At 30.3% G+C, this 17,289-nt stretch overlaps 1 protein-coding gene and 1 long non-coding RNA gene across 3 annotated transcripts; one reads left to right on the top strand and one right to left on the bottom strand.

Moving 5' to 3' along the window:
• Nucleotides 1-2,833: 2,833 nt before the first annotated feature.
• LOC121124103 (uncharacterized) lies at nt 2,834-7,012 on the bottom strand. 2 transcript variants are annotated; one of them, XM_071890925.1, is made up of 8 exons: nt 6,834-7,012; nt 6,671-6,767; nt 6,438-6,552; nt 4,622-4,680; nt 3,467-3,529; nt 3,343-3,405; nt 3,207-3,269; nt 2,834-3,148 (listed from the first exon to the last, which is right to left on the bottom strand). In XM_071890925.1, the coding sequence occupies exons 1-8, from the start codon at nt 7,010-7,012 to the stop codon at nt 3,113-3,115; spliced, it is 675 nt and encodes a 224-aa protein (XP_071747026.1). In that variant the 3' UTR covers nt 2,834-3,112. The 2 variants fall into 2 exon arrangements, with proteins under 2 accessions (XP_071747026.1, XP_071747027.1); XM_071890926.1 differs by lacking the exons at nt 4,622-4,680; nt 6,438-6,552.
• On the top strand, nt 6,899-7,560 carry LOC121124104 (uncharacterized). The gene is made up of 2 exons (XR_005866237.2): nt 6,899-7,037; nt 7,130-7,560. It is a non-coding gene; the product is annotated as an uncharacterized lncRNA (long non-coding RNA).
• The last annotated feature ends 9,729 nt before the right edge of the window (nt 7,561-17,289 follow it).

The following is a 17,289-nucleotide window of genomic DNA, read 5'->3' as shown; positions in this document are numbered from 1 at the left end:
ACAATCAATTTGAATCACGTCGGATAAAGATATAACTAGGGTTTTTGGAATCGTTGAAAAACAACTCATTTGATTGGTTGAAAGAGATTATATTAAAAAATGAATACAACACCTTGGTACACTTGCATCTTCTAAACAAATTTTCCTCAGTATTGTACTAATCATCAGCAAAGCAACTTCCCCGGCCTGCTCTATCACAGTCACGTGCATCATCATCATGCCGAAGAAAACGGACCTTTTTTCATGGGGTTCTAACAACGGAAGTACTTAAGTGTAGAAATATGATTTGGAAAATAAAAGTATATCTTGCCGTTTTTGAAAAAAAAAAAAAAAAAACAATTAGTTTTTACTTTTTTTTGTCATTTGCATCGAAATAAACAATTATGCTGTGCATTTTATTGTTAAGGATATTAAATATATATTTGTTTTCTGAATCCTAAAATCATTTAAACTACGTTTCTTGAATAAATATTTATTTTTAGAAGTTCCACTTTTCGAAACATCTGCTTAATAAATAAGATATTCGAAATCAGTGTTGGAATTCTTACACTTAAAAATCATATTATTTACAAAAATATCAATAGGAATGTTCATGCTTCTGGAAGCATGCAAATATTTTTTATTATGTATTGAAATGTTGCAGAGCATGTTTTTTATGCCGAGGAACAACTTTTACAAAGTAACAGGTATTAACAAATTAAATATTTAATAAAATTTATTACCTTTGTACTGTTTGGCAATTATTAATAAGATAGTATTTAAACTTCCTGATGAATATATTATATATATAATAGATGTATTCAGTTTTTTTAGGGCCCAGTATGACCCACGCCCTCTTGAATTATTTTGAATCGCATTCTTTAAGTCTCATACCCCATTATATAGATATTTTAAGAAAGTAGACACGCCACCGATCATTTTTTTCACTAGGGAATTATGTAGCTTGCCGTATGATTAATTTCCAACCTGGTTTCATTATTTGGTTTGAATACTGTGTTTTTTTAAAGTTTAACTAAAGTATATTATATTTATTGAGTTTAACGTTTACATAAAGATCCCTATCACTGCTCAAAAAATATTCCATTTGATTCTGTGAGATTTAACCATATTATTTCGTCATTTAAAGTATTGCCTTCAAATTTTTGTCATGGATAACTTTTATGTTTCGACTCCCGAGTCTCTCCAGTTAACTTGTAGGTCTTTTTTAAATACATTCTACGTCAGAAGTAGGGGGTTATCTATTATCTGTCCGAATCTGAGCATACTTTACACCGGCTATTGAATCTCCGGTCGTTTGCAATATAGGGTCATAATTATTTAAGTTTAGTTAATTTAATTTTTTTCCATTTATTAAAAAGGCTTTGATATAATTGAACGATGTCCCCTTCTAAGAAGATGCAATTGCCGGAAAATGCTATTCGAAAGACTGGATTCACTAAAACGTTTATTTGTTCGCATTTTAACTCATTTCCAAAGGAAGCGAGGATCTCAGAAACAGACACACTATTTATGTCTGTCTATGTAACATCCGGAAACTACAATGCCATGAAATCTTCACGAAAGTTAAAGAAAATATGTGAATCAAGATATGGAATATCAAAAGTTTTTTTGCTCCGCTTTGCTGTTAAACGGATTGTTTTAAGGATATAAAAAAAATCGAGAAACTTTCAGATAAAAATATGATGGCAAGATTCTCAGACGAATGTAATAAACCGTTCCTTTGGTCGCCTAACACTTTTGAGCCTATAAATCCTTTCCGTATACCACCAATTTAAATGACCCTCAGACCTCTCTTTCTCAAAGTGCCTCCAGAACAACCCAAAATACCTCTGGATTAAATGAGCCCCAAACTCCTCTTTCCCAAAGTGCCCTTAAAACATTGAATAAAATATTTGTCTCAGTTTCTTCACTCAAAAAGAAAAACACAGGCTTAAAAAACTTTGGCATGAAAGTATAAGGTAAATTTGGAAAGATCGAAAAATTTCATTTATGAAGATTTTAATAGCACTAATTGTTTAACCCACCCTCATGTTCTTGCTGTGCCGGAAAAACTTCTGACGGGGAAATGGATGAAGAAATCTTCCAACCCATATAATAAATATTTGAACTATCTTGATGCGATTCAAATAGTCAAAGAAGTTGTGGAACGATTAAAAAAGAGTTTATTAGATCCTAAATTTATTTCTAAATCGAATAATTATTTTTATAGAGAACCATTAGTGATTGAGAGCACCTTTCGTAAACTTCAAAGAATTAAAATTAATTCTTCCTTCAATGAAATGATGAAAGCTTGCATTTATTTCTCAATAGTTGTTTTAGAAAGGCAATATAAAAAGTAATTTGAATTAGGCATTGATTACTTATCTGAAAGATTGAAGGAAGAAATTAGGTGCCACAACATGGACGCTGAAGAGCTTATTATAATGTTTTCATAATAAAAAATGAATCTTTAAGTGCTAGTACTATGGACTATAATATATCAAGTTGGTTAAGAGCTTAAAAGATTGGTATTACCCATTATTTAGAAAAGAGGGATACTTCACTTTAAGAAGACATATAAATAAGTTATAATTGTCTCAGCAAGAGTAAAATCCTTTTTTTTTAAATCATAAACCCTTTCACATCAGTTTTATTCATCGTACTTTATTTTGGCAATGGTTTGAATGATGAAAAATGTCTCTGAACGATAAAAATCTCGAATGACTACAATCTTAAATATTATGAAACTTGACAACCCAGAGATAAATTATATTCTTGGCTGAATTTTATTGGCAGAAATTTAGTGTTCCCCTGTGTTACTTGAGTATTTGTTGTACGTTCAATGAAGTTATACTAACAATATATATCTATTTATTTGATAACTAAATATAAAAATAAACTATATTATTCTGTACACAAATAAAAACAACAACAAATGAATTCCGAACGATTAATTATTGAATAGGAATACGTCATTATAGGATAATAATCACAACAATGAATAATAATAATTTAAAAAATGTGTCTGTGTGATGAGAAATGACACGTGGCTATACAGTATACTAGATTATAGATCAAACAATTCATAACAAACACCATCAATAATATCGGGGATTCGACAAATAAATAAAACTTATGCCTTTTGTTTTTTGGCTTCTGCAAGTTCACTCTAGAGAAAAAAAATTTGAAAGTAATAAACAATGAATTATTAATCTAGTGATGCATACCTCTATTTTCTTCTTAGCCTCTTCAAGTTCCTTCAACTTCTTATCCTTCTCAGCTGTTTCTTTCTGAAATATTGATTTCAAATAATTTTATTGTAATTAAATATGTGGTAATGTTTGTGTATCAATAAATAATTACCTCCTTTTGAGACTTTACGCCCTCCAATTCCTTCAACTTATTATCCTTATCAACAGTTTCTTTCTAATTAATTAAGTATTTATATTGAACATCATAAGTAATAAAAAAATAGATTAATTCGTACCTCTATTTTCTTCTTGGCATCTTCGATTTCCTTCAACTTTTTATCCTTCTCTGCAGTTTCTTTCTAAAATATTAATATACAATTTTTACTTATAATTAAATATGTAAAATCAAGTATGTGCATCTGCATTTTTGCATGAAATATGGCCTTGGAGTATTTAAAATAAAATACACAAAAATAAACGTGGTGATTGTAACAATTTGAAGAATCTTTGGGTGGAGAGCAACCTAGTTGGCATGACGTTCCATTAAATTATCCCTGAGCAGGTAAGAAATATACAAAAATCCTCCTGTTATATATAAGGAGTGGGATTTGTATAGGATTCGCAAAGACATAGACGAATACACTGAAATTACTCCATGTTCAGATCTCCAACATGAAATAACCTTTCCCGCTATTTATGATATATTTCATGCATCTCTGTATATCAACATAGATTCAAATAATATGAAATGTCGGAATATTAAATAAAAACAAAAAAACAGAGCGAACATTAACCCTGATATTTAAAAAAAGCTTAGTTTATGTGTTTAATTAGATTAGCTGTGAGCAACGATGTGATAAATGCAGGTACCTAGTAATCATATAGGTAGCAATTACAACGATAACAATCCGCAATTTTACTCCAAGTCCAACACTTATAATTCCTCATCAAATCTTGATAGTTACTCTTCGTCTTTCATGCCCTAGTAGTTACTTAATTAATATTGTTTATTCTTCAAGAGGCTTTTGTAGTTGCTACTTTATTTATGATATATATATATATTTATGCAAAGCTGTTATTATTATCAATTATTCTTGAAAAGGAAACAAATCACTTATAAGTATAAAGTGATCATTTAGTACGTGGAAGAAGAAAAGAAATACTAAAGATTTGTTCCAAAGTTATTACTGTAAGTCCTTGAAATACTCGGAATAGAATCTAGGATCGACATCCGAGACATTCCTGTATATATCATTGTTAGATACGGAGGGGGGTTTGTATATCTTTCCTTCATAACATATAATTGCAGGTAATTTAATGAAACATCATGATACCAATACTGCTCTTCTCCCAAACAATTTTCGAATTATCAGGATGACACGTTCATTTACGTTATTTTTTTTTTTTTAATATTCTGGCGATTTAAATTATATTGATCATTAAATTATTACCTCCTTTTGAGACTTTGCATTCTCCAATTCCTTCAATTTTTTATCCTTATCGACAGTTTCTTTCTAGTAAATTAAGTTTAATTATTTAGTAATTAAATAGTTCAATCAGAAGAGCTTGGAAGTTAAGTCAAATGCTTACTCAAAACGTCATGATTCCCTATCTATATGATTTTTTATAGTAAACCAATTATAATTGGCTAATTATAGTAACTATGAAATGACGTATTGATAATTAATTTTGGTAGATATTAGCATTAAATATATATATAGTACCATCTTCCAAGTCCCTTAATCCAGGGAGGACGAATACATGAGAGTGCACTTCTTTTCAGAAAATACAATGGTTGACATAACAAGTATTTACCCTTGGTGTACCACGCAACCTTTCTTCCAAAAAGAAACGTTGCGTAGGCCCAAATGCTTCTGTTAGTTAGCCAAATAAGTCAATCATAGCAACTGCCCTTTATATCTTATGTACTTCCAGACTATTACTGTCACATAAGAGTATTTATATAATTTCAGTGAAGAAATAGCCAACATATCTGAATAAAATGGCAAATATGTCTCTAAGAAACCACAGAGGATCAACAAGAAAGTGTATTCCAGTTCTTTTGGAAATGGAGTATAAGTATAGAATGAATGACCTTTTGACTTTGTGCATTAAATATGTATAAAAAATAATATATTATAAATAGCCATGATGTATCAAGAGAGAGGAGGACATCGACAGCTGACAACAAAATACAGTTGGTGTTTTTGTGTTAGCCGGGTAACACTGTGATAAACAATTATTTTTAGTACAGTTGTGCGCGTCTAAAACTGAACACTTATTTAAATTTTACGGCTTGAGGGCTTGACGAGGGATTCTCTTGTAGACCTTAAGGGCAAGATCTTTCTTAACTAGCCGGTCCATGGTCCTTCTGCTGACGTCGAACTCCCTGGAGAGGCCGCTGACGGTGACCTTGCCTCTCTTGTCCTCGAGAGACTTTTTCACGGCAGCAACCATTTCGTCCGAAATTCGAGGCCTTGACTTAGATCTTGAGGTCGCCTCAGGAGTCCCTTTGGCTACCACGCTGTAAATGGTGGTGCGGCTGCAGTTCAGAACTTTGGCAATTTCAGTGGGAGTTTTTCCCCGCTCGGAAAGTTCCAAAATTGCGACTCGACGTCTCTCCATATTATCGGCTGTTGTTTCACTGTTGCTATTTAGATTTTGCTGGAGTTTTGTTTATAACTAGTCAAGACCCTTGCCTCGAAGTATAAACCGGTCTCAACTCAATAAAATTACGGATATGTGCATGGCGTAAATTTAAAGGAGTGTTCAGTTTTAGACGTGCACACCCGTATATCTACGAATAATATTTTATACAATCAAACACCATGTAGATATACAAAAGATGAGTGTTGTCAACCCAAGGTTAATAGCAATACAAGGTTATACTATAACATGACTTCCACCACGTTTTAAATATTGAGGTCATAGTAAATGAGTGGTTACGTGTTTTGTCACAATTTGTTTTCCTTATCCAGTAGTCGGTACGATACATTAAATTGAAAATTCTAACAATAGTAAGTAACCTCATAAACTGAGAGTGGTTGTGTATTTTGTCCAAATCTGCCTGTCTTACCTGTAGTCGGTACAACACATCAGATTGAAAATCCTAGGAAGCCCGATTACATGATTGTCTACCCTTGTATTTCTATTAACCTTGGGGTCTGACCTTGTATTTTTATTAACTTTGTGTTAACCAATGTATTTTCTGAAAATAAGTGCACTCTCTATGTATTAGTGCTCCCTGCTTAAACTTATATTTGACACTTGCTTGTTTATTTTCCTTAAATTTTTCGAATTCTGCCTTTAGTGTCTCAAAATTTTTCTTTAACTCCTCACCCGCTTTCACATCACCACTCTTGGATAATTCAGTTAGTTTTGTCTAAATTGAGAAATAGTAAAATACATATAAATTGAAAAAAAAAAATATATATTTATATTTTGTATATTTCTAATAGATATTGCAGATAAATTGTTTTTGTTTAGGACTGTGTACTTACTCTAGCTTCTCCTAATTCTTTATGTAAACCTTGAATCTTCTTGTTTGACTCTGACAATTCTTTTGAGGTTTTCTTGTAGAGTTCTGTCATCGTGTTTCTGAACAAGGGATCAAAAGCTAGTGAAATTAATATCCTATTTACGAATGAAAAGAGTCACACTTACACTTCGTTAGCTGTATTATTAAGCTCCACATTCTGAATTCTGAGAAGCTTACCTTCCTTTGTGGCTTTAAAAGCCGTATATCCAAAGAAAATACAGGCAATGATTAGAGGATATGTGAAGAACGGACTAAAACTACGATTGATCATTCTTTTGATTGTGGAACTCTTCTCGTTGTGCATCTTCTCAAGATCCTATTCCTTCAAGGTATGAAAAAACAATGAGAGACTATAATTGATTTAATTGTAGAACTTTGCGTTGATTGATGTCAAGTGTTTTCATTTTTTATTATACTATAGGTACAGCATTGTTTTCAAAATCCCTCTACGTTTAAGCTTCCTATATTAATTAAAATCAATCATGACTAGTATGTCTACCTAGTTTTTGACACGTGAACTCTTTAGGGCATCCCTTCAATTGAAGCACTCACTTACATTTCATTGTTTCTGTAAATTACTTTGTAAAATTGGATTCTACTAATTTGTTATTCAACATCTACACTTAATGTAACGTGATACCTTCAAATAAAAACATATTTGATACTACTGATTAAAGTGGAAAAGGCTTATAAATGTTTTGGAGGTCCCTTGGATGTAGAACGTTTTCTCAGACTTCATAACTTCGAGGACATCCCATCTTTCTGAGTATGATTTGATATTTTTATAACATAAAAAGGACAAATTTACAATTTATTAAAGCGTTTAAGAATATAAAAAGATATAGAACTAAATTGAGTACTACTTTATGACAACAAAAAAACGTAGGATAGTTAGAAAAAGTATCAATTTCTTTCACATTGAAATAGTTATTTTTATCAACAATATAGAAATAAAATGTAAGCACATATACATTATTAGGTCTCATTAAAGTGAATGGGTTTCTAAATATTTGTAAGATCCTCAAGATATAGAAGATTTTTAGAGGTATCTTAAATTGAAGGAGACGCTATGCTAGAAATTAATATTAACTATATAAAATGGACATATATTCAGATGTACCTCCATTAAATGGCTTCACAAATAAACTTAAAAACTGGATTCAATACTACTTTAGTACAATTGTATATCGTCAAAGAAATATGCTGTGAAAATCCCTAAAAATGGCTGGATTAGTACAATAAAATTGTTTTTTCTATCTATTATGAACGAGAGACGTTAGAACAACATATCTTATAATTTACATTGTAATAGTTATTTTTTATATACACAATGGAAATAACTAATAAGTTTGTTTAAACTATTTATAATGCATTTTCGGGTTCGATATATAATAAACTAGGGATTTGTGGCTTATAAGTTTGATAGAAAGCAAGGTTTAAGTCCTTTTATTTGTTGGTCGCATTTTGACATACAATAGTTGACTATTTTCCTTCATATTAATAAAAAAATGTTTTTCATAGTTGATAAAACTTGCTTGTTCAGGCCCCAAAATGACCAAAATTAACAAATCTGTCGTCCTCTTTGATAAAATTTGTTTGTTTAGGCCCCCAAAATTAACAAATCTGTCGTCATCTTCTAAAGAAATATCAATTTACAGACGAAATACAAAATACTTTTATAAATTAAAAATTAATGTGGATACTTTTTATGAAATATTCTTCCTTTGGGCGACTACAAATGAACATATATAAATATATTTAATTACAAGAAACTGGAGTAAATGTCGTCTAAACATGAAACTATGATCAGCAAATCGAATATGAGATTTAATAAAATTAGGTTATATAACAAAAGAGATCCATTCCATGAAGAATAGTCTGAATGTATGATGCTGGATGGAGGAGTTATGACTACTTAGAGCCACTAATATATCTTGGAAACGTTCTTTTTCTCTTTTTCTTCCTTCCAACTCTCGAAAGTCCATATTCTCTTTTCTTCTCTTGTAGGAGGGATACGGGATGCAATGAGTTCGACCTACAGAGCTGTTTACTCAATTGCCAATAGAGTCTTCGATCGTTTATCACCTTTTTCCATGCACGGCAACATAATTCAGCCTTGAGAAGGGTTTTAAAGTCCAAATATAGGAATATTCGCTCAAGAACATCCTCATTGAGCGAATCCATTAACTGTCTTTGTCTATAAGACTGGAATAATATTATTTGTTGATGTTTTTTGGCAGAGATGACGTGATAATAGCTTTGCTCCCCTTCAAAATGAATAATATTGTCTCATGACGTAGAGCTGGCTACAAATATAGATCCTTTCTTATGGCCAATCAGGAGAGGGGAAATAAGTTTCGTCTTCGAAAGTAGAGAGGAAATTAGTTCCGAATCTTTGTCAATATGAATCTGATTTTTTAATATTAACAGTTTTCATTACGATTGGTTAATTTATATCATCAGTCATTTTAAATAACAAATATGATATATATCGATGTTATCAATTCCTTTTCATCGATTAAAATCACGCAATTATTATGACGTTAAAAATACTATAACTGTAGACATTAGAACATAATATATTATGCCACTGAAGGCATATTCATTTTTTCCATTATATTGAAAGTAAATATTTCTATCAATATATTTTTATCAAATTGATTGGTTTATTTTTGTTTTATAGATGAAAACAATCATGAAGAAAAATTAAGAATATGATATATTCATCCCAATTTATTATTTAACTTGCTAAATATAAATGGCTAATAATTAATAGCTAAGAAAGACAGAAGGAAAAATGTCACGAAACCTCCCACACACAAACAATTCTTTCATTGGGTGAAAAAGGAAGAAATAAAATTAGCACTTTTTTGTGAGAACATTGATTGTAATATACTTTATTCATCAAATTAATTACTTATAGAACAATAAGAATGGTTTTAATTGATCACAGAACATCCGAATATATATATTTGAGTCAACTGGTAGATTCAAGTAACTCCTATGTGTTTATGACATTGCGATTTCCTATCCATAATGTTCAAGACTCTCATCTCCATTCTATTCTTGTATGAAGCTTAGCTTGGTTTGGTTAGCTTCTTAGGATAACTTTTCTCCTATCATCATCCCCATACGTATATATCAGAAACCGAGCATCTCTTGTTGAGGATGGATAAAGTACTTGAGTCTCTTCTTTTGTCCTAATTCTTTGAGAATATAGAAGGTATTTCGGTCCTTAATGAATGAAGATCGATCTAAGCATATGAAAAGCACATCTAAATTAATAATAATAATTAATAAATTAATGATAATAACTGATGGATCATATTCATGTTGTGATAGTCCTAAGTAATCATATTTTACTTTAGTATATTTAAATATACCATATGAAGTATCTTATTTTATTCCATTATAATTGAAGTGTTACAAAGAAAGAGTATCACAAGAGATTGACCGATTCAACAAAAACATTTTATCACAAATTGATAGATGTAGTTTTTATGATTATATAAATCCTCTAGCAAATTATTTGATTTTTTCTATGGATATATTTTGATCTAAATTAGTTGAAAATTAAACATACATAATCAGAAAATAACGATCGAAATCACAGCTATGATGATATATATTTTATTCTTAAAACGAAATTTTAAGGACCTCTGAAAAATTATTAGTGTATATAGGATCACACAAAATACAAACTCTTATGTTAACACATTTTGGGAGTCACTTAATTAATATTAAGAATAAATTGATCGATTTCGTGTTCTGGTTCAAGGTCTTGAAAAGTATTTTAACTAGTTGTCGATCGTTAAGCAATTTTCTCTAGCAGTCGCATAACCAAAGTCTATAAATAGCTAGCAAAGGGTTACCCGGCGTTGCTGGGGCCAAGGAGGGAGTGGGAAATCACATTGATAGTGGTTAATATTCTGTGATTTAAAATCATGTGCATTTTGGGTATGTTAAAAAAAAGAAACCGATAACCCTGATAATTTGAATAATGTTTTGGAGTAGATCATGACAGTCAGCTGTGAAAAGGAGGATTTAATTTATTTTTGTGAAGATTATGGGTCATTGGGACTGTATTTAGAGATGTAAAAAACGTTTGGTTATACAGATATAATAAGATAAATTACATTTTATAGATGTAGTCAACGTTCACTCATACAACATTTTTTTACAAAATCAAATACTATGCATAGAAGAAACATGAAGTAAAAAATGCGCATAAAGTCAATTTTTTGTATCAGTTTCTTAAAAATATGAATTAATAATACGTAAAGGATTATTTTCTCTTCTTTTATTGTAAACGATCAGCAAAAAAAAAAAAAAATCATGTGTTTCTTTTTAAAGTAATTTCCCTTTAATTCTCGATCAATCAGGGTACATATTATAAGAGCTCCACGAAAAATACTGAATGATGTACTAAAAATATTTGATAATCTATTAAAAACAGGATCTAATCAACCACTGGTTGCCTTGACTGGGGCGTTTGAATGGTTCTTGGCTTTTTATCCTCGATAAACAGTGATACGGCTGCTTATGAATATGGCCTTGGGGGACATACTGCATGAGAGAAGCTTCTAAATTGTTCTCCTTAGTGGCTCCAGTTTACACAACCTCATTTGTTTTGTTTTTAATTGAGTCAAAACTTTACATAACACATTTTGAGTCATAAAACCTATCTCTCATCGAGTTTGAAGACAATCGACGAATAATTCTTAAATTCCCTAAAATTTAAATTAAGTGTGCGACTAGATTAAATCAACCCTATACATAAATATGTCTCAAAATTACAAGAATAAAAGTGTTTGTTATATTTTTTTAAGTCTTATATAATATGTACATTTCTAAAGATATCTTTAATCCAACTTACAACACAGTAAACGTCCTTATATTGTAAGTTCACTTCGAATCTATCGAGTCATTGAACATTTTTATCGAGTCCTCTAACGGCATTCAAGTTCATTCAAGTACATTACTATAATATTGTGTCCATAGTGTTAGTGCTTTTCCTGAGTCCGCAATATACTAGCTTTGGAGTCCAAGGTAAGTTGCAAGACTTATCTATGGAGTCCAAGTCAAGTCTCGAGTATTTGATTGTGAGATCGTCTTCAAAATATGGACTCAAGTCCAACTCGAGTCCAAGTACCCACCTCTGGCAATAATTGACCATCAGATCTTAAATTATACATTTATTATTATAATAATAATTAATAAATCCTAAATGTATAATTGAAAACTCACCTTCTCTTTGGAAGGATATTATTCTATTCAAATAAGAAAAAAGCAAAGAACAAAATAATTTCTTCTTTCCCCACATCAATTTTAGAGTGTGAGGCATGCTTCGTCCCTCTATATTAGATCCCAGAATGAACCGACATTGACGACATCAAGGACATTATGAATGCAGAAACATCCTCTCAGTTGCTTCAATAAACACTTATTATCAAAACTATGTTAAATTTTCTAGTAAAAAGCAAAAATATCTTAATTTGGTGGAGAGGGAGGGGATTATAGGCCCTCCAGTCCACCCCTTGCGAACGACCCTCACTATATTACAAAAAAATGCCCTTCGTTTCTTTCTTATCCCAAAATCTACACATGTAAACAAAAAATAATAAGTTTGCATTTATATTTCAATAATTCATTATATTCATCCAACTCTCATCCAAAAAATACCATTGCAGTAACTAAATTATAATTTACCAAGTATTGTTTGCTTTGATTTATTGCAAAGGCTCTTTCCTTTTCTTTGAAGAGAAATCGTTGGCAAGAGATTAATTTCTTTTTAGTAGAAAACGCATGAAAATAATTCCAATCAGATATAATAGATATTTTTATTTCCCAAATTAGGATTTACGAATTGTATTTATTTTTATTTATGGGTCTTGTTTTTATTGTTGATTAAGTGATTTATTTGCATCCGCTCTACTTTTTCGGATTATTCTACTTTTGTAGTGCAACACTTTCTATCCGCTCCAAAAACATTATCTTATACTTTATTTTTGATTGTATCAGAAGAGTTGGGTTGGTGATTTTGATTATTTAAATGACCTACCGTTAGTGAAATGGGATTATAATCACCCCAAAATTAATAAAAATGTTCATATTAATTTGAACCTACGTTTGATTAACAGTACTTTCGATTATTCTCCTTAACCTTTAATCTAGTTGCATGCCATTTTTTTTTTTTTTTTTTTTTTCAATATTTATTTCACTTTCGAGCCTCAAAGAAGAAATTTTTCATCTCTTCCTCTTTCAGCGGTTTATCCATGAACAATGAATAGGCCGTCATCTTGTAGGCAGCCAATTTTTCTTTTAAATAGTGATGGAGTCTTGAAGTCTCCTTTTGACTAAGTTTGCTAGAGTTTCTCCTTTATAAGTCTTCAATTAATAGAATTAAAAACTTGCTTCAGCAGCACGGTCTCCCAATTATATATATTTATTTCGATAATGTTTAGTCTAGGATTTATTTGTATATTTTTAGTCAAGTTTGAGGAAATTTTATAGTCAATTGGTTTGCTTAAAAGTTGTTCCTTTGTTTTCCTTTTGATGATTAGTATTCTTTTTATTGTCGGTGTGAGGACTCAGATTTACAATGGTGTTACTATAGCTGTTATCTTATATAATATACGTAACATTATCAAATCAATATGAATGTGTGCTTCATATATTATTTTATCAAAAATAAATGTTTTTAGTATACAAATAACAATTTGTTTCTTGTTGAAACTCCAAACCCATGTTGTTCATATTATTTTAAAATAACTTTGGATAAAATAAACTCATACTAATCATTTAGCATTTTTATTGTTAGTTAATATTGCAAAATGGATGTAAAAAGGGATGCAAAAATTTAAATGACGTAATTATTAAAATCGATTAAATTTCTATAATTCAATTAAATACATTTTATTTTTGGGATATCTTTTTTTATACAGTTCGCTAACCTTGTGTTCATTAAAGGATGTTCACTAACGGAGTATTAAAATTAATTCAAGTTATAAATTTAGTACCACTTGAAAATAGTAAAATATTAGTCAAGTCAACGATCCCATTATCGAAGATACTTAATAATAAGGTGATTATATAGGGGTTTAAAGATTATAAAGTGGTTTTGAACAATAATGACAAAATGTGTTATATGAAGGACACGTAGTACGATAAATTTTCAAGTACCAAAACCTACACTCCATGTGTTATTGCTCTATCGACATCGAGCATCAGCAGAGTTAGGGATCCTTTTCTGAAAGAGTCATCGACAATAACTAGAAATATTTAATAAAAAGACGTCTGGATCATTTAGGCATCACTCTGACCATCATATTCCTTATAATGTAAATTATATTCTGAGAAATCCTTTCACAAACTCGAAACAAAAGATAAACATTGTAACTTTTCGAAGTAGTGTCCTCTCACCATATATTCTACAGTTGTTCTAAGGTGGTAGTCCCCACTGTAAGGCAGTCGAAGGTTTATTGTTCAGCGCTTTTGGAGTGATAATCTTGGAGAGCAACTACTTCATAATGATGAGTGCGGCAGTAAATGAAAATATGAAGTTGATGTGTAGCTGGGCAGGTCTTCTCTTTTTTTTATATATCGTGTACACCTAGAAAACCCTGGCCCTAGACTTTTCCTTCATCAGCATAGTAAAACAGTTATTTAGTTATTGGACATTTCAGGGCGGCTGAAGGGGGTGGACTCGAGGGGTTGTAGCCTCCCCCTCCCCCCAATTAAAGATCTTTAGGGCTATTTATGCAGCAGAACATAAGAAATCTATAAAAATGAGTGGAAATAGTCTTTTAAGAGGGGGGGATGCTATTTTTGACACCAGTAATGAACAACACCCATTCTCTCCGTTGCAAGACTCTTTTGAATGAGTTTTCGATTAGTCTTTTGAGTTCTTTTGAATTCATTTTTTTGCACCTTTTATCCCTAAACCCCTGACACCAGCTCCTTTGACTACGCCTTTTGAGTGCATGTCGTGGGGAAGGTCTACAGTGTCCATCATCCAAACCCAGAGTCTTTCAATGTTACAGTAACCAGCACTTTGACGCCATGACAGAGGACTATATTTGCAGTAGGTACTTGGCCTTTAGCTGCTGCTTGGAAGCTGTCATTGGTACCAAGGGGGGTCTATATTAATGATTAAGGGAGCTCAGACACACATCTATCTATATTATTAATTGTCTTGAAATTCTATTGTTAATTTATAAGTTATATCTTTTTAAAGTGTAAAATTCAAAGTGTTCATATAATACGACTAAATTTGTATTTCTTAAATCAAAAGGTTTAAATGATTCTCATCAGAGAGTACTGTATACATTGCAGTTTATATACACGTTCGATGCTATATTCACAATTCTACAATATTTCATTAATACAACTACATTTCTATTTCCTAGATTAAGAATATAATTATGATATACTTTATAGAACAGTATATATGTACAGTGCAGGGGCAGTGACTTGTTTTCAGATACCTATTCATACAGACCAAATGATAAAATTGGTTTTTTTAATATAAATAAATTAATTAATTAAAGGATGGGCTAACTACCAGTTGATTTCGGCCACTTTTTCTCTATCTTTTTGGAGCAAAAGTTGCGAGTTTGATAAGTTTATTTTCATTTTAAGTACTAATATACGTTTTATAAGTAATTTTTAAATAGTTTAATTCTTATCTTTCTTTATAAATGAGTCAAATACGTAGTTTAAAAATAGGATTGTAAAAGAAATTGACCGATTTATGACATTGATTTATACAACGAAGAAACAATATATAATTTTGTAATAAAGTGAGCCATTTCTTAAATAATATATGATATTTTTTATGAGAACACTTTTAGATCATTTATTTATGTTCTATGTATCTCTTGAAAGGCTTTTTCTGATGGAAATATCAAAAAGTTTAAACATGGGAGTAGCATACATGTTATAATATTGATAATATTACTTCCTCAATTTTTGTCATTTTCGTGTTTTACTACTCAAATAACAATATAATTTAGCATTTAATAATTTAAAACTATTTTAAAAAAATATACAATCTTTCAAATGTTTTCAAATAACTTTCTCCTAAATGGATTTTTTCTTTCCATTTATTTCAAAAGTAGAAAATCGGTCAGTAACCTCTTTATCTGTCACAAACAAACTAACAAATCAAAATGGCTGATGTGTCGAAATACGCTGTGGACATATGTACCAACATAATAATGATAAATATAAAAATGAGAATCGAATCAAAATTCAATTCAAATGATTAAATAAAGGTTTTTTTATATTAAATAAAAAGAATATGCAATTATTTTTTTTTACTAAAATGCTTTATTTGATTTAAAACTAGTGAATATTTTTTTTTTTTTTTGAAGAATTGTAATTAAAATAATAATAGATTTAGTTTTTCATTTCAACTAAATATTAAAAGTATTTCTTTTCTTTAGGATATTTTTTTAAAAGATCTTTAATTGTATTGATCCATGCTTCTTCTAAGAAGTTTATCACCTCAAAATAATTAAATGTGATCACTTCTTCTTTTTCCCCACCTGCAATTGGACCAATAATAATATTCGCCTCTTTTTGTAGGTATAGTGGGATCTCATTAGCAAGGGATCTTTTTGGATTGTAATGTCCTTGTTTTTTCCTTTTGGTATCCTTTATGAACTTGTAGTCTTCCGTTTTTTTGGATTTTCCTTCTAAATCAATCAAAACTTGATTAATGTCGTAATTCAAATCGTCCCCTTCAGTAATATATTCCACTACTTTGCTGACCTTTCGAATTGATTTGAGTTCCTTTCGTCTTCTCATCATCTTTAGTTTTTGAGATTCCATTTTGCATAATGTTTTCACAATTTGTTTAAATCCAAAAGAGAACTATTTGACATAAATTTAATTAATAATAATATATATAACAATTAATTTATTAAACATCATTAACATAATCTCCGCCATTTTAAAAGTATACTAATGACGTATTTTGTATAATAACATTAAATTAATCATTATATGTACCTATGTAGCGAAAGAAAATAAAACAAAAAACAAAAAAAATTATTATAGCATTAAATTATATGACCCAGTGGTCATTCCGTGCATTTTTTTTCTGTCTTGCATAGTTCAATGAACACCCTCTAACCTTGTTTCCACTTTTAAATATTATAAGAGCGCCAAATCATGATACTACATATTATGCACCATGGAAATTATTGAATTTCTTCTGGGACTGGCTGGACTTCACTCAATTTATGTACTTTAGAATAAAGATACCAGAAGGAAAGAGGATTATCATGTAAATCAATTGATTTTTTTTTTCCTATTTCTAATTCTGATTCGTTTTAAATTCCATATTTGTCATATTTATAAATCTTGCTGAGTTCATTGTTATCACGGCTCCTTTAACATTAATTAAAAAAAAAATTTAATTTATCTAATTATCCATGTTAGAATTATGACTATGAGACATACAAATTAACTTCAGGTTCTAATCCTAGGAAAATAATTTCCTTTATGAAGGGCAACATTCGGCGAAAGTTGTGGATTAGCGCTGCTAGATGTCTCAAATGTACTCCTACGGATCAT

This window comes from Lepeophtheirus salmonis, chromosome 9, assembly GCF_016086655.4.
Source record: "Lepeophtheirus salmonis chromosome 9, UVic_Lsal_1.4, whole genome shotgun sequence".
Lineage (NCBI taxonomy): Eukaryota > Metazoa > Arthropoda > Copepoda > Siphonostomatoida > Caligidae > Lepeophtheirus > Lepeophtheirus salmonis.
Note: the sequence above shows the minus strand (reverse complement) of the source record. Positions and strands in the feature narration are given on the sequence as shown.

Bases quoted from the DNA above. Each gene is read 5' to 3' on its own strand.
- LOC121124103 (XM_071890925.1), bottom strand. From the start codon at position 7,012: ATGCACAACGAGAAGAGTTCCACAATCAAAAGAATGATCAATCGTAGT. The intron at 4,681-6,437 runs GTGTCAAATATA...TTTACTAGAAAG, and splicing joins TAAGGAAAATAAACAAGCAA to AAACTGTCGATAAGGATAAA. The intron at 3,406-3,466 runs GTACGAATTAAT...TTAATTAATTAG, and splicing joins ATGCCAAGAAGAAAATAGAG to AAAGAAACTGTTGATAAGGA.